The 25,961-nt window shown below is 46.0% G+C and overlaps 1 protein-coding gene across 9 annotated transcripts in view; it reads right to left on the bottom strand.

Annotated features, from left to right (window-relative positions):
- Positions 1 to 25,961, bottom strand: part of PIGM (phosphatidylinositol glycan anchor biosynthesis class M) — a 564,607-nt gene that overhangs the window by 136,499 nt on the left and 402,147 nt on the right. For 8 of the 9 annotated variants that reach the window (XM_040353414.1, XM_040353415.1, XM_040353416.1 and 5 more), the window contains one exon: positions 4,985 to 5,243. In XM_040353414.1, coding sequence (XP_040209348.1) covers positions 4,985 to 5,243 — 259 coding nt within the window. The remainder of the gene's footprint in view (positions 1 to 4,984; positions 5,244 to 25,961) is intronic. The other variant, XM_040353413.1, reaches the window with a different exon arrangement.

Here is a 25,961-nt window from a genome sequence, read left to right on the forward strand (position 1 = left end):
TGGGTGGTGCTGCGTTGTGGAGAGGGATGGGTGGTGCTGCGTTGTGGAGAGGGATGGGTAGTGCTAGGCGTGGGTGATGCTGCGTTGTGGAGAGGGATGGGTGGTACTGCGTTGTGGAGAGGGATGGGTAGTGCTAGGCGTGGGTGATGCTGCGTTGTGGAGAGGGATGGGTGGTACTGCGTTGTGGAGAGGGATGGGTGGTGCTGCGTTGTGGAGAGGGATGGGAGGTGCTGCGTTGTGGAGAGGGATGGGTGGTGCTGCGTTGTGGAGAGGGATGGGTGGTGCTGCGTTGTGGAGAGGGATGGGTGGTGCTGCGTTGTGGAGAGGGATGGGAGGTGCTGCGTTGTGGAGAGGGATGGGAGGTGCTGCGTTGTGGAGAGGGATGGGTGGTGCTGCATTGTGGAGAGGGATGGGTGGTGCTAGGCGTGGGTGGTGCTGCATTGTGGAGAGGGATGGGTGGTGCTGCGTTGTGGAGAGGGATGGGTGGTGCTGCATTGTGGAGAGGGATGGGTGGTGCTGCATTGTGGAGAGGGATGGGTGGTGCTAGTCATGGGTGGCGCTGCATTGTGGAGAGGGATGGGTGGTGCTGCGTTGTGGAGAGGGATGAGTGGTGCTAGGCGTGGGTGGTGCTGCGTTGTGGAGAGGGATGGGTGGTGCTGCGTTGTGGAGAGGGATGGGTAGTGCTAGGCGTGGGTGGTGCTGCGTTGTGGAGAGGGATGGGTGGTGCTGCGTTGTGGAGAGGGATGGGTGGTGCTGCATTGTGGAGAGGGATGGGTGGTGCTAGGCGTGGGTGGTGCTGCATTGTGGAGAGGGATGGGTGGTGCTGCATTGTGGAGAGGGATGGGTGGTGCTGCATTGTGGAGAGGGATGGGTAGTGCTAGGCGTGGGTGGTGCTGCGTTGTGGAGAGGGATGGGTGGTGCTGCGTTGTGGAGAGGGATGGGTGGTGCTGCATTGTGGAGAGGGATGGTGGTGCTGCGTTGTTGAGAGAGATGGGTGGTGCTGCGTTGTGGAGAGGGATGGGTGGTGCTGCGTTGTGGAGAGGGATGGGTGGTGCTGCATTGTGGAGAGGGATGGGTGATGCTAGGCGTGGGTGGTGCTGCATTGTGGAGAGGGATGGGTGGTGCTGCGTTGTGGAGAGGGATGGGTGGTGCTGCATTGTGGAGAGGGATGGGTGGTGCTGCATTGTGGAGAGGGATGGGTAGTGCTAGGCGTGGGTGGTGCTGCGTTGTGGAGAGGGATGGGTGGTGCTGCGTTGTGGAGAGGGATGGGTGGTGCTGCGTTGTGGAGAGGGATGGTGGTGCTGCGTTGTTGAGAGAGATGGGTGGTGCTGCGTTGTGGAGAGGGATGGGTGGTGCTGCGTTGTGGAGAGGGATGGGAGGTGCTGCGTTGTGGAGAGGGATGGGTGGTGCTGCGTTGTGGAGAGGGATGGGTGGTGCTGCGTTGTGGAGAGGGATGGGAGGTGTTGCGTTGTGGAGAGGGATGGGTGGTGCTGCGTTGTGGAGAGGGATGGGTGGTGCTGTGTTGTGGAGAGGGATGGGTAGTGCTGCGGTGTGGAGAGGGATGGGAGGTGCTGCGGTGTGGAGAGGGATGGGAGGTGCTGCGTTGTGGAGAGGGATGGGTGGTGCTGTGTTGTGGTAATGAAGATGATTGATTGATTTGCAATGCATTGTGAAAATGAATGAGGATGAGAGTTGTGAAGAGGATCTCCATAATGTAACTCTGATATACACCCACAGTCATCCTCATCCATTTTCTCAATGCCAGCCTCAGCCAGGTTTCACTTTAAAAAGACATTAAATAAAGTCTGCAGGGGGGCACAGTACAGTAGCACTTACCCTCCATACATGCTGGTATCTATCTGCATGCACCTGATAGGCTAGGTGCATGCTGATGAGATAACCAGCCAATCATTGAACAAGTGTAATACAAGCAGCCAGCAGGCTCTGCCTCAGCACGATCTCTTGCTGGGGGGAGTTACCAAGTCAGGTGGCAGATGCTTGTAAAGGGCCAATGATTGTTTCTCTAATACAGCAAGCTGAGGGAGGGGGCGGGGCGGTACGATGCGATGCCAGTGAAATCTCTCCTTCCCTTCTATAGTGGCTGTGTGTGTGTGTGGAGGATTCAGGAATACATGCTGCGAGAGCACTGGTCCGTACTGCAAGTCAGGTGGCAGATGCTTGTAAAGGGCCAATGGTTGTTTATCTAATACAGCACGCCGAGGGAGGGGGCGGAGCCGTACGATGCGATGCCAATGAAATCTCTCCTTCCCTTCTATAGTGGCCGTGCGGGTGGAGGAATCAGGAATACATGCTGCAGGAGCACTGGTCAGTACTGCAGGGCAGGCGGCCATGCGGGTCGTTTAGTGTAATAGCGCAAATCGGCCAAATTTTTCACAATAATTGGCCGATGCCGATTTAATAAAAACGGACAAATATAGTCCGGCCGATATATTGGTTGACCTCTAGTCTGTATATTGTTTCTTTATATTGTGCAAGATTTAATGGCCTACGAGTCAAGGAGGCAGAAGGGAGAAATTTGACACAGAAGATATAGTGTCTACCCTCCTGTTAACATAGGTTTCTGTGATCAGGTTATTATTCTTGTTCATTCACAGGTAAAGGAACTTTGCACCATTATAGTGCTCTTTTAAGTATAGATAAGATATCTGTGTGTGAGAGTGTTTCTTACTATTTGACATAGTTGAGACATACCATATTTATTGGCATATAACACACGCCGGCGTATAACATGCACCCTAATTTTAAGAGGGAAGTTTCAGGAAAAAAACATATTTTTAGAATAAACAACTTTGAAGCAAATTAAGGGTCAGTGTCCATCTGCAGCCCAAATAAAGTCCTCAATGCAGCCTGATCAATGCAGCCTGATTATTGTTCTCAATGCAGCCCAAATAAAGTCCTAAATGCAGCCTGATCAATGCAGCCTAAATAAAGTCCTCAGTGCAGCCTGAGCAATGCCTTTTTTTAAACTACTGTAATTTTCAGTCCCACCATCTCCCTCACCAGCAGCCTGAATCAGGAAATCACTGAGCGGTCATCTCCTCTCCACTAAGGATGAGCTCTGGCATGTTCGCAAGGTACACGTGCAGAGCCCGCCAGGAAGTCTGCACAGCGCTGCGCTAATCACAGCCAGGGAGACATTTCCCGATCTCTGCAGCCGAGCATCGGGACAATGTCTTTCTGGCTGTGATTAGCGCAGCGCTGTGCAGACTTCCTGGCGGGCTCTGCACGTGTACTATGCGAACACGCCAGAGCTCATCCTTACTCTCCACTCAGCTCTCTCATTTCACACACACAGTCCCGCCTCTGTCATCGGCATTGGACCAGGTACTGCCATAGGCAGAACACTGGTCCGATGCCTGTGGCGGAGGAGGGACTGTGTGTGTGTGTGTGACATGAAAGCCGAGGTGCAGAGTGGAGAGGAGATGACAGCTCGGTGAGGTACGCTGTTGGCGTATAACACGCACGCCTGCTTTGTCACCAATTTTCAGGGGAAAAAAGTGCATGCTATATGCAGATAAATACGGTACCTATTTTGTGTTCTCATTAATACAGTAAACATACTTTAACTGCTTTTTCAATACTGTGTGAGTCTCCATTTCCTAATACAGTTGGTAAGATGACCGAACCCAGGGTTTCAGAGGTAATGGAGGATTTGCAGAGTCAAGGTAATCAGTGAGGTAGAGAGTCTATTAGCAGCACTCACGGGGGTACCGCTACATACAGGATTGCCATAGGAAAAGTTATTATCATGTAAGAAAAAAAAAAATGTAAAGTATTATTTAGTTAAAACTGCACTATTTTTAAAGAAGTCAAGGCAAACAAATGAATACAGCTGTTTTACCTGTCAAATAATTTGTATTTCTTTCCATTCAGTTTTGAGATATATACACCTCTGTTGCAGAGCACAGTTCTCATTGGCATGGCAGAAGATCTATGTTTTTCTGCTGAAATGTAATTATACTTACAGGCCTTGTGTCCACCAACAATGATGTAATAATGCACACAGCTGCATTCATTTATGTCTTATCTACTGGAGTTCAACTATGGTATAAACAGATGGCATCTTCTAGAACAAACCTTTAATAAGGATCAGGCTTTGACTGAGAAGTGGGATTCTGGATCTAAAATAATAACTGATTTACCGTATATACTCGAGTATAAGCCAACCCTAATATAAGCCGAGGCACCCAATTTTACCCAAAAAAATGGGGAAACTTATTTTAATTTGAGTATAAGCCTAGGGTAGGAAATGCAGCAGTCTACTGTAAGTGGAAAAGAGGGTCAACAATGCCCATTTGCAGCTTCACTGTGCCCATTGCATGCCTCACTGTGCCCATCACAAGCCTCACTGTGCCCATCTCAAGCCTCACTGTGTCCACTGCAAGCCTCACGGTGTCCACTGCAAGCCTCACGGTGTCCACTGCAAGCCTCACGGTGTCCACTGCAAGCCTCACGGTGTCCACTGCAAGCCTCACGGTGTCCACTGCAAGCCTCACTGTGCCTATCTGCATACCTGATCAGCCCGTGTCATGCAGTCAGACGGCGGCCATCCATCCAGTGTACAAAAGCCGCGCCTCCTCGTCCGTGATAGGCGGAACACTCAGTTTCCCAGCATTGAGTCAGTGTTCCGCCTATCACGAACATCCTCCCTTCCATGGGACAAGGATGAGAGGACGTCCGTGATAGGTGGAACACTGAACACTGACTCACTTCTGGGAAACTAAGTGTCCCCATATCACGGATGAGGACAAGGAGTCGCGGCTTTTTTACACTGGTCGACCGCCGTCTGAGCATAACACAGACTAATCAGGTATGCAGATGGACACAGACTCGAGTATAAGCCGAGGGGGGCATTTTCAGCACCAAAAAAAAGTGCTGAAAAACTCGGCTTATACTCAAGTATATACGGTAGGTACTTCAATACGCGTTGCTGTGTACCACATGATTGAGGTGTGTTAATTACCTGAGATGTACATACTTTGTTGAAGCTCACAAAAATTGAGATGTTGAGAAAGCAGCAGAATGGCAGGTCTTTATAATAGGTTCCAGATACCACACAGAGCAATAGTATCTGAGGAAGAAAGGCTGCGAGACCCAGGCTGACACTCCAGTCATTTTCAGCTTTGACGTACAACATGTAGAAGTATGGGGAGAAATTGTGCCGTATATCTCTTCGTGTCAAATGGTATAGATAAGTGTGCTCGAGGAAATCCCAACCATACCTAACAAAAAAGAAAAATACATTTACTTCTTGGGTTTAGGCTAAAAAAACTATATTTCTTAAGAGTTATTAAAATGTTAATTAAAAATAAGTTGGAGCAATGCATTAAACTGTGACCACGTCTAGAGTAGATGAAACGTTGGGAGGCGACGTGCTGACGTCACCGCGATTTGAGGACCCGTTCTGACACGCCGGCCGGCTTTCTCTTTCTCTGCTGTTATTTTGTTATTTAACTGTAAGGCCCCATACACACGGGAGAATTTATCCGCGAATACGGTCCAGCGGACCGTTTCCACGGATAAATCCTCTCAAAGATATCCGCTGATTTCGATGGGATGGAGTGTACACACCATCCCATTGAAATCCGCGCGGAAATCCTCTGGCGATGACGTGTCGCGCCGTCGCCGCGATTATGACGCGGCGACGGGCGCGACGCTGTCATATAAGGAATTCCACGCATGCGTCAAATCATTACGACGCGTGCGGGGAATCCCTTTGGACGGATGGATCCGGTAAGTCTGTACAGACGAGCGGATCCATCCGTTGGAATGGATTCCAGCAGATGGATATGTTGTGCAGCACAACAAATATTCGATCTGCTGGAATCCATTCCAGAGGAGATTTCTCCGCGGAAAGAGATCCGCTGGCGTGTACACACCATAGAATCTATCCGCAGAAACCCATTTGCTGGGATTTATCTGCGGATGGATTCTATCGTGTGTATGGGGCCTAAGTGTTACTACCCTTTTTTATTAAATATCTTTACGATATCACGCCATGTGAGTTCTCTTTCCTCCTCTCACATATCGGACCTGCTGCTTCTCCTGTTCCACCATTGGCTGAGACGTTCCATTGCTGCCTACTGTGTATATCCCCTATGCTCTGACTGATCCTGATGGATCATATGCTCTGGTAAGGGTCAGTGTGTGTACCGGTGGTGGTTTTTTCATGTTCACACTGTCTGTTGCCAGTCACTGGGGGATGCACTTATGTGTTTTATCTTACACGGATTTACACTATATGAGTTTCTTTCTCTTCTGGTTGCTTTATTGATGGATTGGTGACCCCTGGAGGGACCGTATATACAGACAAGTTCTACTTCAGCATACCCAGTGATTTCAGCTTGACTAGGTCCGTTAGGACCTTCCTTTGTGGTAAGGGTCAGCAAGTTGCATTTTCCATGTTGGAGCCAGACTTCTCTCTTCTGTTTCACATTGGGGTGTCACGCTCCAAATTTGATTTTCACTTGGACTATTAACCATTTGTTTTCACTCATGTGTACCACACAATTCTGATTGACATTGTTCTTTCACATAGCCTTCTGTCCCCTGAAGGCCTTCAGTTTAGTTTTTTTCAGCGCTACTCCATATTTTTGTATTAAACTGGTATTAAAATCATGGATTTGACTTTACCCTACAGATAAGCATAACATTTTTACGTGTAGGTGCCTTTCAAATAGCCTGAACTTGCACTGTTTAGAAGAAAGTTGCATTGACATTGACGTAATTGGTGCATATGCAGTACTCTCTGCATGAACAGAACATTGAGTGTTCTGTAGGTGCAAAGAGCGATGTGCCGCTAGGGTGACTCTAGCGCGCATGTACCGGAGTGACGTCATTGTGGCCCAGCCATTCAAATGACTACAGAAGGTGAACCTGGAAGGAAGACAAGACAAAGATAGAAGCGCCTGCAGTGGTGACAGTGCGCTGCTGGAGGGCTCCGTTTGTAAGGCAAGTCTGTTTTTGTGTAACATTATTAGAGGATTTCCTGCCCAGGAGTAGGGTATTTTGACCAATCTTTTAGAGAAGGCTGTCAAAATGTGTTAGTATGCAGTGCATACTAGCACATTATGGCATTAACCACTTCAGCCCTGGAAGATTTGGCTGCTTAATGATCCAAACAGACGTGCATGCAGCAGCTCCTGCAATCCAGGGCTGCACTGTTTCTCTCCCCTGTTCTCCCCCCCTAGCAGCGGTTGCCTCTCCATCCAGCGGGACCCCCCAGCCCAGCTTACCGAGTGGACCGCTGAGGCCGCCACCCGCCGCCTTCCGGGCATCCCTAGCCATTTTGCGGGCCCCCCAACCTGCTGCAGCAGCAGCCGCCGGTTCCTCCAGCACAGACCGTGGCTCCGGCCTAGCTCCGGCTGCCATCTTGGTCCACCCAGCCTCGGCCTCCATGACCTTCCCCCTGACCCCCCAAGGCATTGCCAGGAAGAACCATATGACTTCACCTGACACCAACTGACTGTGCAGTAAACCACCACAGGGCCACCCTCAATCGTCAGCCTGAAGGACGAACCAGGGACCCAGCCTGGTAAGGAGCGGCCATCTTGGTACACCCGGGTGTTCTTACTACTAGAACCTGTCATCAAACCTCAACTCTTTCAAACATCAAACATTTCATCATCGTCATCAGCATCCTCAGTTTCATCCCCCTCATCCTCAGCCATCTTGCTCATCATCATCCTCCCCCTTATCATTTTCAGTATCATTAGCCTTAACCTCATGCTCGTCAGCGTCATCCGTCCGCCATCTCAAACTCATCAGCTCATTGTACCAGCTCACCATCTTCATCCTCATCCTTATCTTCATCATCATCAGCTTATCATCCTGATAAACTAGGTAAGTATAACTGGGCACTATCCACCATAGACAGTTGATCCAGGGTATACCCGATCGCCTCTCGGAGGATCAGGAAGGAATTTTTTCCCCTACTGTAGCAAATTGGATGTGCTCAGCTGGGGTTTTTTGCCTTCCTCTGGATCAACTGGGGGCGTAGATCAGATCGGGGCACACGGGACCGTCGGCGTCATCAACAGCAACACCGATGTGAACATCGTCATCACCAGGACACCTCAGCATTAGGGATGAGCCGAACAGCTCAAAACGTTTGTTTTTCCCTATTCCAATAGCGACTCCTTTTTGCCCTTTTATTTGGGGAATCCCCATAGTTTAAGGGGAACTCCACCCCATTTTTTTTTAAATGGCGTGGTGTTCCACCCAAAAATCCATACCAAACCCTTTATCCGAGCACGCAACCTGGCAGGCCGCAGGAAAAAAGGGAGGGGGGACGAGAGAGCGCCCCTCCTGAACCGTACAAGGCCACATGCCCTCAACATGGGGAGGATGCTATGGGGGTCTGTGACCCCTCAAAGCACCATGTCCCCATGTTGATGGGGACAAGGGCCTCATCCCCACAACCCTTGCCCGGTGGTTGTGGGGGTCTGCGGGGGGCTTATCGAAATCTGGAAGACCCCTTTAACAAAGGGGACCCCCAGATCCTGCCCCCCTATGTGAATTGGTAATGGGGTACATTGTACCTCTACCATTTCACAAAGAAAGTGTACAAAAAAAAACACACAGACACAGTTGGCATAAGTCCCTTATTACAAATAAAAAAAAATTATCACTTTAGATTTCTCACATAGACTTTTACAGGGTGTTCTGCAGCTTTTTCGAATTTTGCCGCAAACACCCCAAATTGTTCGCCGAACGGTTGAACATGAGTTTGACTCGAACTCAAAGCTCATCCCTACTCAGCATCATCTCATCGCATTGCTCACCATCATCATCCTCGGCAGCGCCATCAACATCATCATCATCATCCCATGGCATCTTGCTGAGGGAGGAGTCTAGTAATGGCGCTAGAGAGCCTTTGCGTGTAGCGGGAAGCACTGAACCCTTCACCCCCACCTCGTACGGTGCTGTCGGGGAAATAACCTCACCCGCTCTCCTTCTCTGACTAGCTCATTCCCCTTGTGGAACCTCTGATGTACCTGATGAGGCTGACGCCGTCCTGCGGGGCTCCCAGTGAACGGTTGTGAGTGGTGGAACACTGCTGAGCGTGGCGGCGCTCTCTGTGAGGGACCGGGTGTGCTCATCCATACTTGCAGAGCTCTGCGGGGAAGTCAAGATCCCAGACAGCAAGCTGCCTCTACCCTCCCCCCGGTAGCGAAGGAGAGGGGAGAGAGAGGTGAGCGGAGGTGAGCCTAGCGGGTGCCGCCATCCCGGAGTGCGCTGACGTTCCCCCGGCAGGAGAACATTATATCCGGGGAGCTCAGCTGCCTGGCGGAGACCAACACAGAACCCCCGGTGTGATCCTCTGACGGGACCTCTCCCTGAGACCTCCCCCCTTGGACCCCCTGCCTCTCTTGCTGCTAAATTGGTCCCGCACATTAGGACTTTGCTCCAGTAGACATCCCAGCAGCAGAAGCCTTGGACTATTACAATGGTGTGGTGGTGGTGAGTACAAGGAATTGAGACTACACAAGTATTGATCATGGTATATGTCCCTATAAGGGTGTATGGTATATAATGTATAGGAGGATAAATGAAATGATATAACCATTCAAAAGAGACCCATGAGGAGTGCTAAGGGACTGGTACTGGTAATATGAATTTGAATGACAGTGCTGACTACTGAATGTTCAGTCTGAACCAGGGAACTCACTGGATATATCCCATTTGGTCGGTCAAATAGTGAGACCTAGTGGTGGAACCATAGGTGGAAGTATCTGTAAATTATAAACAACTAGAAGCTATGGACATCTTACTTCATATAATTATAAAGAAGTCAGAATACCTACAAAAAATCCCATATACATTTAACCATAGAAAAAAAAATACTCACCACCCCACTAAAAATTATATCAAAGTACAGGGAGACCATTCAATAGGGGGACGATGAGGGGTAGGTCGGGACGAGGAGGAGCAATCCCATAGTCACCCCGTCTAAGTCTCCCACCGAACCCGAGGCCAATGAATAAGTATATCACACACGGAGTGAATGGTGACAAGCAGATACTTGAAAAACAGCAGGGAGCGAAGGTCAGTCAAACAGAGAATAAAGAAAAAAAAGGGGGGGTAGAGTAAAAGCCTAGAGGCGAATGAAGCACTAGAAACTAGAATGGACCGAGACCCAGAAGATGTTCAGGAACAGAGGAGAGTAGAAGAACCTATATCTTTAAAATTAGAATTACCTCCAACCAAAACTGAGATGCAATTAATGTTAGCAGCTCTGGAAAAATCGCTTAAAGCTGAAATGACAATAATCCATAAAAACCTTGGTCAAATGTTGGAACGGGAACAGAAGTAGAAAAATCAACAGATTTCAATTTAGGGAAAATAAAAAAAATTGAAAGTGAAATCAAAACCATAAAAAGAGACCATCAAGAACAGGCATATAAAATAGAAGGTGGTGGCGCCACCCTAAAGTGTAGAGTGTGGACTAGTGCCAATGGTAATTAATAATAATATTAAGTGGGTGGTATAATGAAAAAACAAAAACAAAAACAAAAACAAAGAAGTGCTAAAAATAAATTCCGATGTGTACCAGTGCTAGTGATTTTCAGAGTAAAAATCCTATTAAAAGCTGTTTCATGCACAAAATTAAAGTGGATCAAAATATATATAATATATATAAATAAATATATAAGGCTGTGTGCTTTCAGCAGACAGCAATAGTACTGTAAGTGAAGAGTCCTTATGTAAAAATTAGTTCCATGCAATAAATAAATAAGGTGCTTTGTGCTTCTTCCAAGTGAAAAAAACGTTGATCTTAATCTTCTGTGACACACTCGTGCTCACTCCCTGTGGTCCCGCACTCACCAGATACTTGAACCCCTACAGGGGTAGCGGGCGTTCACAGTATAATGTATTGACAGAATCCCTGGATCTTCCCAGAATCTAAAAACTCTCGTCCGTTCATAAGAGGAGACAAATAGATTGCCCAATAGCGTGATACCGTTTTTAAAGTGAAAAAACTTTTAATTCACATATAACAGGGTACTCACATTTGGTAGAAAGGTAAACAAACATATATAAAACGTGCTGTGGCTTAGAATAGCGTCTGCTCTACCGGTTTCGTCGATCTGACGTCATCTGGGCGCTCCAGATGACGTCAGATCGACGAAACCGGTAGAGCAGACGCTATTCTAAGCCACAGCACGTTTTATATATGTTTGTTTACCTTTCTACCAAATGTGAGTACCCTGTTATATGTGAATTAAAAGTTTTTTCACTTTAAAAACGGTATCACGCTATTGGGCAATCTATTTGTCTCCTCTTATGAACGGACGAGAGTTTTTAGATTCTGGGAAGATCCAGGGATTCTGTCAATACATTATACTGTGAACGCCCGCTACCCCTGTAGGGGTTCAAGTATCTGGTGAGTGCGGGACCACAGGGAGTGAGCACGAGTGTGTCACAGAAGATTAAGATCAACGTTTTTTTCACTTGGAAGAAGCACAAAGCACCTTATTTATTTATTGCATGGAACTAATTTTTACATAAGGACTCTTCACTTACAGTACTATTGCTGTCTGCTGAAAGCACACAGCCTTATATATTTATTTATATATATTATATATATTTTGATCCACTTTAATTTTGTGCATGAAACAGCTTTTAATAGGATTTTTACTCTGAAAATCACTAGCACTGGTACACATCGGAATTTATTTTTAGCACTTCTTTGTTTTTGTTTTTGTTTTTTCATTATACCACCCACTTAATATTATTATTAATTACCATTGGCACTAGTCCACACTCTACACTTTAGGGTGGCGCCACCACCTGCTATTTTATATTATTTCATACTCTCCTCCACTTTTTGTGGGGTTTTTTGCAGGGGCAGCCTTCCATTTTCCATTTTTCTAATTTTTTGCACATTTGAAATATTCTGTGGCGCAGCTTCATATTTTCTTTTCATATAAAATAGAAGACCAAGAAAATACAGACAGAAGAAAAAATCTAAGAATCCGCAGAGTAGCCCCCCAACATGAAGATCTAACAGAAATAATAAAGAAAATATTTAACCCAGTAATGGATAAAGAAATTACTAATCCAATTAAAATAGAGCGGGTTTTTATAGAATATAGATTAAGAAGGCCAAGGGAAATACCGCAGGAGAAGCCGAGAGACATTATAGTGCGATTTGAAAATTGGGAAGAAAATAACCAAATTTGGAGGAAGCTAAGAGAAAAGCCGCCGATAAAATTTGAAGAAAATAACATCTATATTTTTCAAGATCTTTCTCAGGAAACTCTAAAAAGAAGAACTTTAAAAAAACGCTTTTAGTTACTCTACAGGAACATGGAGTACAGTATAATTGGGGTTTCCCCGCGTGCTTGATTAGTAGAAAAAATGGGATCTTTGCTAGACTGCGATTTGTTGGAGATTGCCGAATTTAGGGAGAGTGTTTTTTTTCTGCTCCTCTTTCTTCCCCTCCCTCTCAACCCCCCCCTTTGGTTACATAGGACAGAAAAGCAGCTCCAGTGAGTTGAGAGAAAATAGAGGAGGAGGAGATTGGAAGAAAAAAATATATTTTTTCCCCTCCTTATTGTGTTCAATAATAGGCGGGGAAGAGATGGGGATGAGGGGGGGTGAGGAGGGAGAGCAGGAGGGATGGAGAGTGTGGGGGGAGGGGAGGACAATGTTCTCCGGCAGGCATATGAGTGGGGACGGAAACCAACAGTGCCATACAGAACTCCACCTCAGGCTCTAGAGAGCAGGGGGGACAGGAGTGCCCCATGGAGAAGAAATCTGCTACTGCTCTAGACCAGGAGGTCAGGAGAGGGGAGGGGGAGGGATGGAGGGGAGAGGAGGAGGGAAAGATCTGTACATTTTTGTTAATAAGCGCATGTGCTGATCTGAGAAATAGGGATATTCTTAGATTGCAGTATAAAAATCAGTGGGCTGAAGTAAGCTAAACGAACATAAACACAATGACCGAGGTTAAAATTATGACATATAATATAAGAGGACTGAATTCTCCGGAAAAAAGACATATGGTATTAAGAGAGCTGGAAAGGTATGCTGTAGAGATTGTCTTATTTATCTTTGGATTTAAATAAAAGAATGTATTCACAAGCTATCCCCACCTGGTACTATGGGGATTCCCCAAATAAAAGGGCAAAAAGGAGTCGCTATTGGAATAGGGAAAAACAAACGTTTTGAGCTGGAGGGGAGGAAAGTAGACCCAGATGGCCGGTTTCTGTTCCTGAAAGGGACCTTGCAGGGAACTAGGTATACGTTGGTAAATGTCTACTGCCCCAATAGGTACCCCAAAATATATTTTAAAGGGATCCTGGATGCCATATAGGAGTTTAAACAAGGGCATTTGATTGTCGCAGGAGATTTAAACTTCACTATAGACCAGGGTCTAGATAGTACATCTGGTGCACCGATAAGAGAAACTAAACTGAATTTAGTTTGAATTGAAACAGATTAGAAAAAAAATGTATACCAACCAGTTATTAGATATATGGCGAATAGCAAATCCAAGTAAAAAAGATTATACATTTCACTCGTCGGTGCATGACATGTACACAAGATTGGATTATATATTGGTAGACCACGCAATCTTAGAGTCTGTAGTAGAAACCACAATAGAGACAACAACAATCTCGGACCATGCCCCGGTAACAGTAAAAAATAGGATTTTATGCTCACCGTAAAATCTTTTTCTCTGAGTTCATGGACGGACAGAGCCTTAATCTTGACATAGTGGGTATTGGCCTTCCTTTAGGAGTGACTAGGCAGAAACTTATAGAAAAAGTTAAACTTATCATACACACCCTACAGCCCCGCCCAGGGGGCGGGCCCTCTGGGTATAACCCCTCTCTCTGCATCTCGCAGGTCAGTTCGTCAAAAAGTAGTACAAACATAAAAAGGAGGGGTGGGTGCTGTGTCCGTCCATGAACTCGGAGAAAAAGATTTTACGGTGAGCCTAAAATCCTATTTTCTCTTTCGTTCATGGACGGACACAGCCTTAAAGCGGAGCTCCACCCTAAAGTGGAACTCACGCTGATCGGAACCCTCCCCCCTCTGGTGTCACATTTGACACCCTTCAGGGGGGAGGGGGGTGCAGATACCTGTCTAAAGACAGGTATTTGCACCCACTTCCGGCCACAGTTTTGGGTTTTCTGCGGGCAGAACATCACCTCCCGCCCCCCCCCCCCGTTGTGCTCTGGGAACACTCGGCTCCCAGAGCACAGCGGGAGCCAATCAGCGGCGCAGCGCGGGAACCGGGTAGTGAAGCTGGAGCATCCAAAGGGTAGTCAAAGTCCAGGCCGGGTCGGTTTAACAGGCGGGCAGAGAACAGAGCAAGGGGTTGAGCAGGTGCGGTGGTCAGACGTAGCCGGGATCAGAGGCAGGTGGCAGGCAGAAGTGGTCAGAGGAAACCGGGTCAGGATACAACAGGTACACAGGTGCAGAATGCTCCGAGAATACGCTGTAGACTGGACAGCAAGATAGCGAGGGACATGGCTGCTTTAAATATCATGTTTTGGCGCCAAACTTCGTCACCGCGCGCGCTCCCGCTGCGTGCGTGCAGCCGCCGCAGGCAGACGCGGGCCACTGCGCACGCGCCGGGACTGGATTCTCCTGCCATTGTTACTGATGGCCATACTGCTGGAACGCCTTCCATGACATTGCCCCCCCCCCCTCTACGGGCAGCCTCCCGATGCCTAACTGGGCCAACCTACTTGGATGCGCTCTCTTAAAGGCGAGGATCAGTCTCTCGGCATGGATGTTGGTCTCTGGTTCCCAGGAATTTTCTTCCAGGCCTTCCACTTCACCAGGTATTGAACCTGGTTACGTCTCTTTCTGCAATCCAGGATGGACTCCACCTCAAATTCCTCTTCGTCATCGATAAGTACTGGTTTAGGAGGCCCGGCATTTCGGTTGGTGAAGGGGTCCGAGACTGTAGGTTTTGGTAATGCCACGTGGAAGACTGGGTGAATCCGGAAGGAGGCAGGTAATTTTAATTCGTAGGCCACTTCATTGTTAGATATATTAGTGAGAGGCCATATGACTTAAACTATTTCTCTGCTACAGAAGAACATCCAAAACGCTATTGCAAAAACCAACTATTATGAGTGAGTGAGTGAGAAACTTATATAGCGCAACACATGCGAACTGAATCGCCTCTGGGCGCTTGGTATCCATTCCCTGGGCCCTCAGAAGAGATGGGTTTTGATCGTTCGTCTGAAGGCCAAATGGTTATCCTCCAATCGGATGCAGGTTGGGAGCACGTTCCATAGTCTGGGTCCTTGGACCGCAAATCTTCGTTCTCCCTTGGACTTGTATCTGGCTTTGGGTATCTGGAGTAGATTTTGGTTGGTGGATTGCAGAAGGCGATTGGGGTTGTGAGCTTTTAGTTTTTCACATAGATATTGGGGGGCATTTTGATTTGATTCTGTCTTTTACAGGCAACCAATGAAGGGATCTCAGTGAAGGTGAGATGGATTCCCATGTTTTTTTCCCAGTCACAAATCGAGCGGCCGTATTTTGAACGACTTGCAGAGGAGTGATTTGGTACTTTGGGTGTACGAGATAGAGGGCATTTGCATAGTCAAGTCTGGAGTTGATAATCGTTCCCACCACGACTGCTACGTCTTCTTTTGGGATAAAGGGAGTGAGTCTGCGTAGTAGGCGCAGCAGATGGTGCGATACGCTGACTACTGACCCTATTTGTGCATCCATTGTCATGTGGGTGTCAAAGATGACTCCGAGACTTTTGACTTTGGTGCTAGGGGTGATGGTTTTACCCAGAATGGGCAGGGGGGTGTCCATATTGTTGCGGGATGATTGGCGTGAAACAGGAGAAGTTCTGTTTTTGAGCCGTTGAGTTTAAGATAAATCTTTGTCATCCAATTTTCTATCAAAGTAAGGCATTTCTCTAGTCCGAGATAATGATCCTTTTTGTTGCAGATGCGAAAATACAGTTGTGTGTCATCTGCATAAGAGTGATACAGTAACTTCTGGTTACTAATGATTTCAAAAAGCGGGCAGAGATATTGAATAGAACAGCGACAGGGGGGTCCCTGAGGGACTCCACATGACACTGTGTGTTTTTCAGAAGTGAAAGGGCCTAATTTCACTATTTGTGATTGGTTTTCCAAGAAGGAGGAGAACCAAGATAAATCACATTCCCCAACTCTGGCTACTTCAACTAGCCGAGTCAGCAATAATTTGTGGTCTACCGTATCAAAGGCTGCGCTTAGGTCCAGCAGTACTAGAAGACAAGATTCTCCTTCGTCTGCTGCCTCGAGAGCGTCATCCCATATTTTGAGCAGTGCTGTTTCTGTCCCGTAACCTGGACGAAAACCCGATTGAAACAAATCGAGTAATTTATGGGTGTCTAAATGGTGTTGTAGCTGTTGTACAACTTTATTTCTCCATTATCTTGGAGAAGACATTTAGGCCTGTTATGGGACGACAATGGTTTGGATCTTTGGGGTCGAGGGTGTTTTTTTTTTTAGAATTGGTTTGATTATACCTTGTTTCAGCAAGGTTGGCCCCATGCCCTCCTTGAATGACTGGTTTATGAGCTGCATGATAGCTGGTGCCAAAATATCAGCACATTCTTTCAGCAGTTTAGTGGGGATGATATCATTGGGCGATATGCTATTTCGCAGAGTCCCAATGATATTTTTAGCGGCATCGATGGAAATGGGTTTTAGAGTGAAATTCGATGATTGCGGCGGATTTATGTGGGTATTAGGTTTGTGATTTAGGGGAGGGTTGATGAAGGTTGTATTTTGCTGAATACTTTCACAGATTTTTTCTATTTTATTGATGAAATAATCCGATAATTTGTTGCAAAATTCTTGTGAATCAGTATTAGGGGCTTCTAGACAGACTGGGTTCATGGTCTGGGTGACTATATTGAAGAGTTTGCGGGGGCAGTTTAGGGCATTAGTGATGATACTGGAAAAAAAAATTTTTTTGGGCTATAAAGATTTCTTTATGGTATTTTTTTGGTTATGGTCTTGTAAATGGTGTGGTTTTCCTCTGAAGAGCTTCTTTTCCAAGCTGCTTCCGCTCTTCTGCGCTCTTGCTTTAACAACGACAGCTGGTCGTTAAACCAGCTGGAGTTGTTTTTCCAGATGCACGTTTTACGTTTGGGCGCTACTAAGTCGGCTGACTGTAGTAGGGCCTTGTTGATGTCGTCCAGTGTTTCTGTGGCTGTTTGATGTAATTGGATTGTTTTTATTTTTTTCTCTAATGTAGTTTTGAAGGGTTACGAGTGGAGCTTCTTCTGAGATCTAGTCCAGTGTGTTGTCACCGGTTTTATCGTTTTTTTTGAGGGGGCATTTTTAGTAATTATGAATTTAATTGCATGGTGATCTGTCCATGGTTGCGGCTCATTTTCCAGAATATTAATTTCCAAATTTTGTCTGAAAATTAGATCGAGCGTGTGACCTGAAGCATGTGTGGGCCCACATACAAGTTGCTGCAGACCTAATCCTTCCAAATGGTCAATGCAGGCGTCGGAGACGGGGTCCTGTGAGGAGTTGGCCCAGAGGTTGAAATCCCCGAGCAGCAGGAGGTGTTTGGTGCTTAGGGTATAGGTGGAGATGAACTCTGTCAATGACATGAGCAGGTGTGTTTTTGGACATGGTGGTCTATAGCAGAGTAGTATGTGAATGGTGTCCTGGGGTTTGTTTGCAGTTGCAGAGTGAGGGTTTCCATGAATGGAAGTGAGTTCTGAAGGTCTTGGTGATCAAGAGGTGAGTCTTATGGATCACCACCAGGCCGCCTCTTCTTTGCCCCACTCTGTTTTCTGTTAGGATGCAATAATTTTCTGGCACCAGTTCTCCTAGAATGGTGTTACAGTCGGCTGTAAGCCAGCTTTCTGTGATAAAGAGGCAGTCTAAATAATTTTGTAGGATGAAATCATGGATTTCTTGTCTGTGTTTTACTGCCGATCTTGTGTTGACCAAAGCGCATGACATGTGCTTCGGCTGGGGTGGATGCATGTAATTTTTGACTGTCGATCGTCGAACGATTCTCAACAGTTGCTCATTCATTAGAGATTTTTTGGTGACGGCTGGTAATATTGAGGCGAATGGCTTTAGACCCCAAATGGTTTCTGCAGAGTATCTCAGATTAGCCATAATCGCCGGGGAAGGTGATATTGTTCGGGGAAGGTGTTTGATGATGATGGGAAGGAAGATTTACAAGTATTCTACTTGCTAAACCGTCCCTCCCCGCTTAATCCAGAGAATGGCGAAAAAAACCCTAGCCGTGCAATGCCAATCTGCCGCGACAGGGGAGAAAAATTCCTTCCTGATCCCTCAAAGGCGATCGGGAGAGCCCTGGATCAAGCGCTAAAACGGCTGGGGATGCGGGGGATAAAGAAACTGGCTGTTTATCCACTATGTTGGGCCGCAGCGGCAGCTTATCCTGAAAAGGACGGCCGCACACTGTCCCAGGGGAGATGGATAGGCCTTACCTTGATGATGCCTGCGAGCGGAAGAGGGAGGCCCAGGGGAAAGGAGGGGCACTTGACCTGGTCCGGCTGGGGTACCGCTAAACTGGGGGTCGTGGCCGTGAGCGGAGGACCAGGGGGAGAGCCGGGGGGAGAAACCGGGGGAGAGCCGGGGGAGAGCCAATGGTGCGGCCCTGGATGTAAAGCCTGTCAGGAGCTGCAGGTACGCACATCCTTCTCTCAGGCGTGCTGAGAGACTCTGAATGGTGATGACTGGATGACTGGATATAAACCTAATTTCCCTGTACCAAAAGAGTTTACCGGACAGACTCTGGGCCATTTACAACAGTTCATTCACTGTTTCAATGGTTTATATTAAAGATTATATGGCCTGCATTTGTTAAATCTCCCTCAACAGGGGCCACTCGAACAAACACGCTGGGACTGTCTAAAGTCAATCAGCGCCAGTCTGCACCCCTACATTTTGGAGGTCTGATATAAGTATAATCTTGAGGAAGTGAAAAGAGGAATGTCTGCAGGTAAAGGATGCTTATTATGAAAAAAAAATGTTTTTCTTTACAACCCCTTTAATGTCTCATAGATGTTCTGAATGTGTTGTGGGTGTACTGTTTTGTTATTACGATAGTCACACATATTTAATAGCAAGAATACCGGGTGGGTATCATTCAAGGATGGGTAAGGGTCCATTGTTCCGTAAAGGTAAACCAAAGGAGTCCAGGTGCTGAGGTTCAACCTACATGTGCCAATTGTTTTCAAGGAAGGATTAAGGGTTAAGGGACTCAGGGGTCAGGTACATAGGAAAGGAAACAACCTTTTAGTTTGCCCCCAGTCACTGTATTATTTAGTTCCCAGTGACATTTCACAAATAATGGGAAAACCACCCCCTATGTTCCCCAAAAGGATGTGCAATGTTTGTACCCCACACTAACAGTACCAGCTCAGCTCTCACATCAAGGGTTTTTGGCTGCAGCAGTTTATCAAACCCAACCCGTAACAAGGAGACCCCCAGCCCAGTCGGCACAAGCACCCACTGCACAGTTATCAACTGTACAGCAAGAAAGTGTCCAGAGTGACACTGTGGGGACTCTAATAGGAACTTATCCCCTCGTAGCAGAAAGAGATATTCCTGGAGTAGCGAGTATGGACACTGACACAGGATCGTTAAATGGGGCAGCAGGGGGGTCAGACTTACAAGTTACACCCCCTACTGCATCTTAATGGTACATAGACAGCTAGGAGTAGAGGACATACATTTTGAATAAGTTGTCTGTTAAAAGATGATTTAAAGGTCAACCTGGTCAGAGACAAGTCTAATTTGCGACCATCTGTATAACTTTGTTGGTCATAGACTGTGTCACATTATAATATATATATATATATATATATATATATATATATATATATATATATATATATATATATATATATATATATATATATATATATATATATATATATATATTAGTGCTGTCAAGCGTTTAAATTTTTTAATCGCGATTAATCGCATTAATGTCATAGTTAACTCACGATTAATCGCGCGATTAAGGAGGTTCACCCTTTAAAACATTTTTTTTTTTGTTTTATTTTTTTTATAATATTAAATTGTTTTTTTTTTATTTTTTTACATTTTGAACACTTTTATATATATATATATATATATTGTAAGGGGTTAGCTCGGTAGCGGGGTGTGTGACCCCCTGGATGGGTTCACTACACACTGAATTTATACAGACAGGCAGTCGAAGACGGTTGAAAACAAAGATTTTGGTTTATTCTTCCATCTTGCTGGAAACAAGTGCAAGCATCCAAACAGCATAAACAAAATCAAACATAAAATAATCCCTGGCCACTTGGGGCGTCTACCTTCACCACACAGAAACCTATCTCGGGAGTCTGGCACAGCCTAGTGCTGGGCAGACACTGCTGGTCATACAGCAGAAAAACAATAGTCTTTTGATTTTTATCACACAGAAAAATCGATCACCTCCTCACCTCCTCAGAAGACTTTCAGTTACTGCTTTCCTTCACTCAGAAAGCGTCAGGATGCAGCAAATCAGTGGTAATCCTCTGGATTATTTATAGAGGCCTTAATTGCCTCATTCTGAACAGCTGAAGTTTTCCAACGCCCTTAGACCTTTTCTGGCTATTTGTGCAGCCGACGCCTAATAACAATTGGTGTATTGTCTAAACAAGGCAGAAATGTATGTCTCGTCTGTGACAACACCCACAGATTTACCTGACTTCCTGTCACATACCCCCCCTCTTGTTTCAACCCCAGGGTTGGGACACAGGTTGCCAGGCAGGCATGCACTCGGGACAACCCATCTGCATTCCCCATTTTAGCACCGGGGTGATGCGTTACCACAAAACTAAATTCCTGGAGGCCCAGGAACCACCTATTTATTCTCCTATTGGTCTCTTTGTTCTGTGCCATCCACTTCAATGGGGCATGATCCGTCACCAGTTCAAACTGTCTACCCACGAGGTAGTACCGGAGAGAATCCAAAGCCCATTTCACTGCCAAACATTATTTCTCAATGGTGGCATAATTCTCCTCATTGGCCTTCAACTTTTGGCTGAGGTACATAACAGGGTGTTCCTCCCCCTTGATAATCTGAGACAGTACAGCTCCTAAGCCCACATTTGACGCATCTGTCTGAACCACAAAGTCCTGTGAAAAATCAGGCGAATTTAAGACTGGCTGACTACATAAGGCCTGTTTTAAAGCCTGAAAAGCTGTTTCTGCTTCGGGAGTCCATTTGGTCATTACAGACTCCTTCCCTTTGGTCAAATTGGTCAGTGGAGCAGCCTGTGAGGCAAAATGGGGGATAAAGCAGCGATAATAGCCTGCGATCCCCAAAAATGCATGAACCTGTTTCTTGTTGGTGGGACGGGCCAATCCTGAATAGCCTCAACTTTGTTTATTTGGGGCTTGATTAGACCTCTTCCAATGGTATACCCCAGATACTTCGCCTCTTCTAGCCCAAGGGTAAATTTTTTTGGATTGGCTGTAAACCCGGCTTTCCAGATGGAATCCAACACAGCCTGAACTTTTGGCAAGTGTGATTCCCAATCCTCACTGTGGATGACAACGTCATCGAGGTATGCAGCAGCATAGGCTCGATGAGGCTGAAGGGTCTTATCCATGGTGCGTTGAAATGTGGCGGGAGCATTCTGTAACCCAAAAGGCATTCTCCGATATTGGAAAGATCCGTCTGGAGTTACAAATGCTGTTTTTTCGCTGGCCGACTCCGAGAGAGGAATTTGCCAATAACCCTTGGTCAGGTCTAACGTTGTCATGTACCGGGCAGTGCCTAGGCGATCAATCAGTTCATCTATGCGGGGCATAGGCTAGGTGTCAAACTTAGTGATTTGATTCAGGCGGCGAAAGTCATTACAAAACCGCCAACTTCCATCTGGTTTGGGCACTAAGACAATGAGACTGGACCAATCACTATTTAACTCTTCTATCACCCCCAGCTCAAGCATTTTTTTTTACTTCCTGGCGAATTGCCTCTCGCCGGGCTTCTGGAATTCTATAAGGCTTCAACTTGACCTTATCCCCTGGTGTGGTGATAATGTCATGTTCAACTCGGGAGACCCAACCTGGCAGGTCTGAAAACTTCTCCTTATTACGGAGCACAAATTCTTTAACCTTCTGTTTGAGTTTTGGATAGAGTCTCCGCTATCGCAACTTAAGGGACAGCCAGGTTAAATGGAGCAGAAAATCGGGTAGTCTTAGCGACCAAGGACTCTCTATTCTTCCATGGTTTCAGCAAGTTCACGTGATAGAGCTGTTCAGGTTTTCGTCTTCCCGGTTGGCTAATTTTATAATTCACCACTCTTCCAACACTTCATATGGACCCTGCCATTTGGCTAGGAATTTACTTTTGATCGTGGGGACCAGCACCAACACCCTATCACCAGGTGCAAAAGAACGGACCTGGGCCCCACTATTGTAAATCCTTTGTTGAGCCAATTGGGCTTGGGCTAAATGTTCCTTCACAATCGGCATCACTTGGGCAATTCTATCTTGCATTTGGGCCACATGTTCAATCACACTTCGATGAGGGGAACTCTCACTCTCCCATGTTTCCCTGGCAATGTCCAGTAGGCCCCGGGGGTGCCTCCCATACAGTAGCTCAAACATCCCTCAACATTTGTTTTAAGGTTTTATTAAACCTTTCCACTAACCCGTCTGTTTGAGGGTGATATACTGATGTACGTAATTGGGTCACTTTCAGGAGTTTACAAAGTTCTTTAGTCACCCTAGACATAAACGGGGTGCCCTGGTCAGTTAGGACTTCCTTAGGAAGACCCACACGGCTGAAAACCTGAAATAACTCTTTGGCAATTGTTTTAGCAGAGGTGTTTCGAGAGGAATCGCTTCTGGGTACCGGGTGGCATAGTCCATTATTACCAAGATGTGATGGTGCCCTCTAGTGGACTTCAGTAAGGGGCCAACCAAGTCCATGGCGATCCTCTCAAAAGGGACCTCGATAATGGGCAGGGGTACCAACTGACTGCGGAAATGTGGCATGGGTGCAGTAATCTGACACACTGGACAGGAAGAGCAGTACAATTCCACTTCTTTAGTGATCCCAGGCCAATAAAACCTCTGGGTGATCCTCTCCCGGATTTTTTCTGCTCCCAAATGTCCCCCAAGAATGTGCCCATGGGCCAGTTCCAAAACCATCTTGCGGTACGGTTTAGGCACTACCAGTTGCTCAATGGTGTCCTCTATCCTCTGTGACACTCGATATAACAGGTCTCTTTCAACAATGAAGTAAGGGAGGGCAATCCTCTCATCAGGGTTAACTAACTCCCCATCTATTCACTACATTCTCCCGGGCTCTTAGCAATGTGGGGTCCCTCAATTGCTCAGTGCCAAAATTTTCTCTGTGCACCTCGAGGTCATCAAACCCTATCGGCCGCTGTTCTTCTTCTGAGGTAGCCGGCTCCTCCCTAGGGACTGGTGTTTCCCCTGCTAATACTGAGAATGGAAACTCCGGAGAATCCTCACAGTTATAGGTTTCTGGAGTAGATGGTTCAGACTCAGAAGAACCACCTACTGGGGAATCTGGGCAGTCCCAGAGTTCCCAGAATTTTGGGAAATCCCTTCCCACAATGGCAGTTTGGGAACTAAACCCACCTGGTGACACAAGTTGTCTCTGGATTACTTATAGAGGCCTTAATTGCCTCATTCTGAACAGCTGAAGTTTTCCAACGCCCTAAGACCTTTTCTGGCTACTTTTGCAGCCGACACCTAATAACAATTGGTGTATTGTCTAAACAAGGCAGAAATGTATGTCCCGTCTGTGAAAACACCCCAGATTTACCTCACTTCCTGTCACAATATATATATATATATATATATATATATATATATATATATATATATATACACATACACACACATACATACATACATACATATATATATATATATGGTGCTTTAGAGTCGGTTCACATAGCAGCGGCACGACTTCGGGGGCAACTCTGCAAGTCGTCCTGAGGACGACTTCAGAGGCGATTTGCAAAACCACTTCTGCATAGAAGTCAATGCAGGTCGCCCCGAGCCGCCCCCGAAGTAGTACAGGAACCTTTTTTCTAAGTCGGAGCCACTTGCATCGCTCCTATTAGAACGGTTCCATAGCATTGAATGGGACGCGACACGTCAGGCGGCTGAGCCGCCTGTCGTGTCGCCCCAGTGTGAACCGGGTCTTAGAAGCACATAATAAAAACTCTGGGAGTTTTTGTAAAGGTTTTGAGAAACCTAAGACAGTATTGTATTTTGGAACTGACTGTTCTGAGAAATGATTGTAAACACAAACTGGAAGACAGGTTGACCTCGTAACTGAAAATCATTCTGTTACATGAAGTGACTAAGATATTATAAATATCATTCACATGTCCTGGTTGTACACTAGTTTTTAAAAAAACGTCCACCCCCCAGCCATAGCCTGCAGTTAGAAAGCAGGAACTGTGCACGGTTCAAAAATGTATGGACTCATGAGGCGGGTACTGTTCCGTTTTATATAGAATCTGTAATTTTTGTTAGACCTCAACAGTTTAACTGTTAAGTAGTGGTAAGAACTATGGGTGAGGGAGAGAAAAACTCAGACCTCTGTCGCTGTTCTTTCCTGTCGCGTGACAAATATAAAATAATCTGTTTGTTTATAAAGGGTGATATTGATTTGAAGTGAATGAAGTGAGGGTTTGTGATTATGTGAAGGTACAGAAGTGTCTTGAACAAAGGTGTTCTATGAGTTAATGTGAAAACTTACAAATGCTGACAGTGAGGGTCAATGGACATCCCCTCCCAGACCAAAAAGATGAGTGAACCCCGCTTTTAACAAAAGAGCGGCCGCAATGGCAAATGGTTATTGTCATTACATTTTGTTACCAATGGTTAATAAGTTAATCAGTGTCTGGAATCCATTGGCTAATACAGAAACAAAGCATTTGAAAAATGTTAAGTGTGAGTGAAGTTCCTCAGAAGTTCCTCAGGGTTCTCTGTGAGGAAATCGCCCCTCCTTCCGTACTTGTGAAGGAAAAGAGGAGTTTGGAACAAATTAAAAATATTCTGTGTGACCGGGTAGGTTGAGCATGCCAGAATACTAAAAGGAACTTGTTCATTTATTATTTGTATTGTTTATATCACTAGGTAAACATTGTATATGTATGTAGAGTTCCGGGGTTCTGTGGAAAGAGATAGGTTGAAAATAAATGGCAAAGCACAGATTTGAACAGGGTCAGAGCAGAAAAATTCTGTATGCAGACCCAACCTAAGAAGGATGCCAAGATTCTGGCAAAGTTCCCCTAGTCCTCAGGTGCAAGCCACAACCCATATAGAATTTTTAACCCTCCCTATTCCTGACAGAAACAGGACACACAAGTGGGATAGGGGACAAGGAAATGAGCCAGGATGCGCTGAGACCTGACTGTATATAGCACTCATCCAATATGGGTCCAATAAAAATAGTTGGCATTATGCCAAATAGGTATTTTTCTTAACAAGAGGTTTATTTTGAAAAACTGAGGAACATAACACGTTAAATGTTTATTAAGCTTAATCTGTGTATTAGTGAGTTGACACCCTGTTCTGAGGCATAGTCAAAAAATTTATAGTTAAAAAAATAAATACATTTTTTTAGAAGAGGGGATACTGGATATCGCCCTAGAGCACCTCTATAAACCCTGTAGCTGCTTTATACAGGACTTGAGGGAAAATTAATAGTTTAGTTATAATTGGAGCACCAGTTTTTACCTGATGTGCCATACCACAGCCACACAATCTAATGCTACCCATTTCACTTCATGGAAGTAATTGGTTCAGCAAATATGTTTTTCGCATCCTGGTGGACGAGGAGAGGGCATCCCCTTGTGGACGAGGAGAGGGCATCCCCTTGTGGACTTGCCAATCTTTTGGAGATGTATCCTTCACGGCTGATGACCAACCTGGTGGATAATATCCACAGGG

Source organism: Rana temporaria, chromosome 5 (assembly GCF_905171775.1).
Source record: "Rana temporaria chromosome 5, aRanTem1.1, whole genome shotgun sequence".
NCBI lineage: Eukaryota > Metazoa > Chordata > Amphibia > Anura > Ranidae > Rana > Rana temporaria.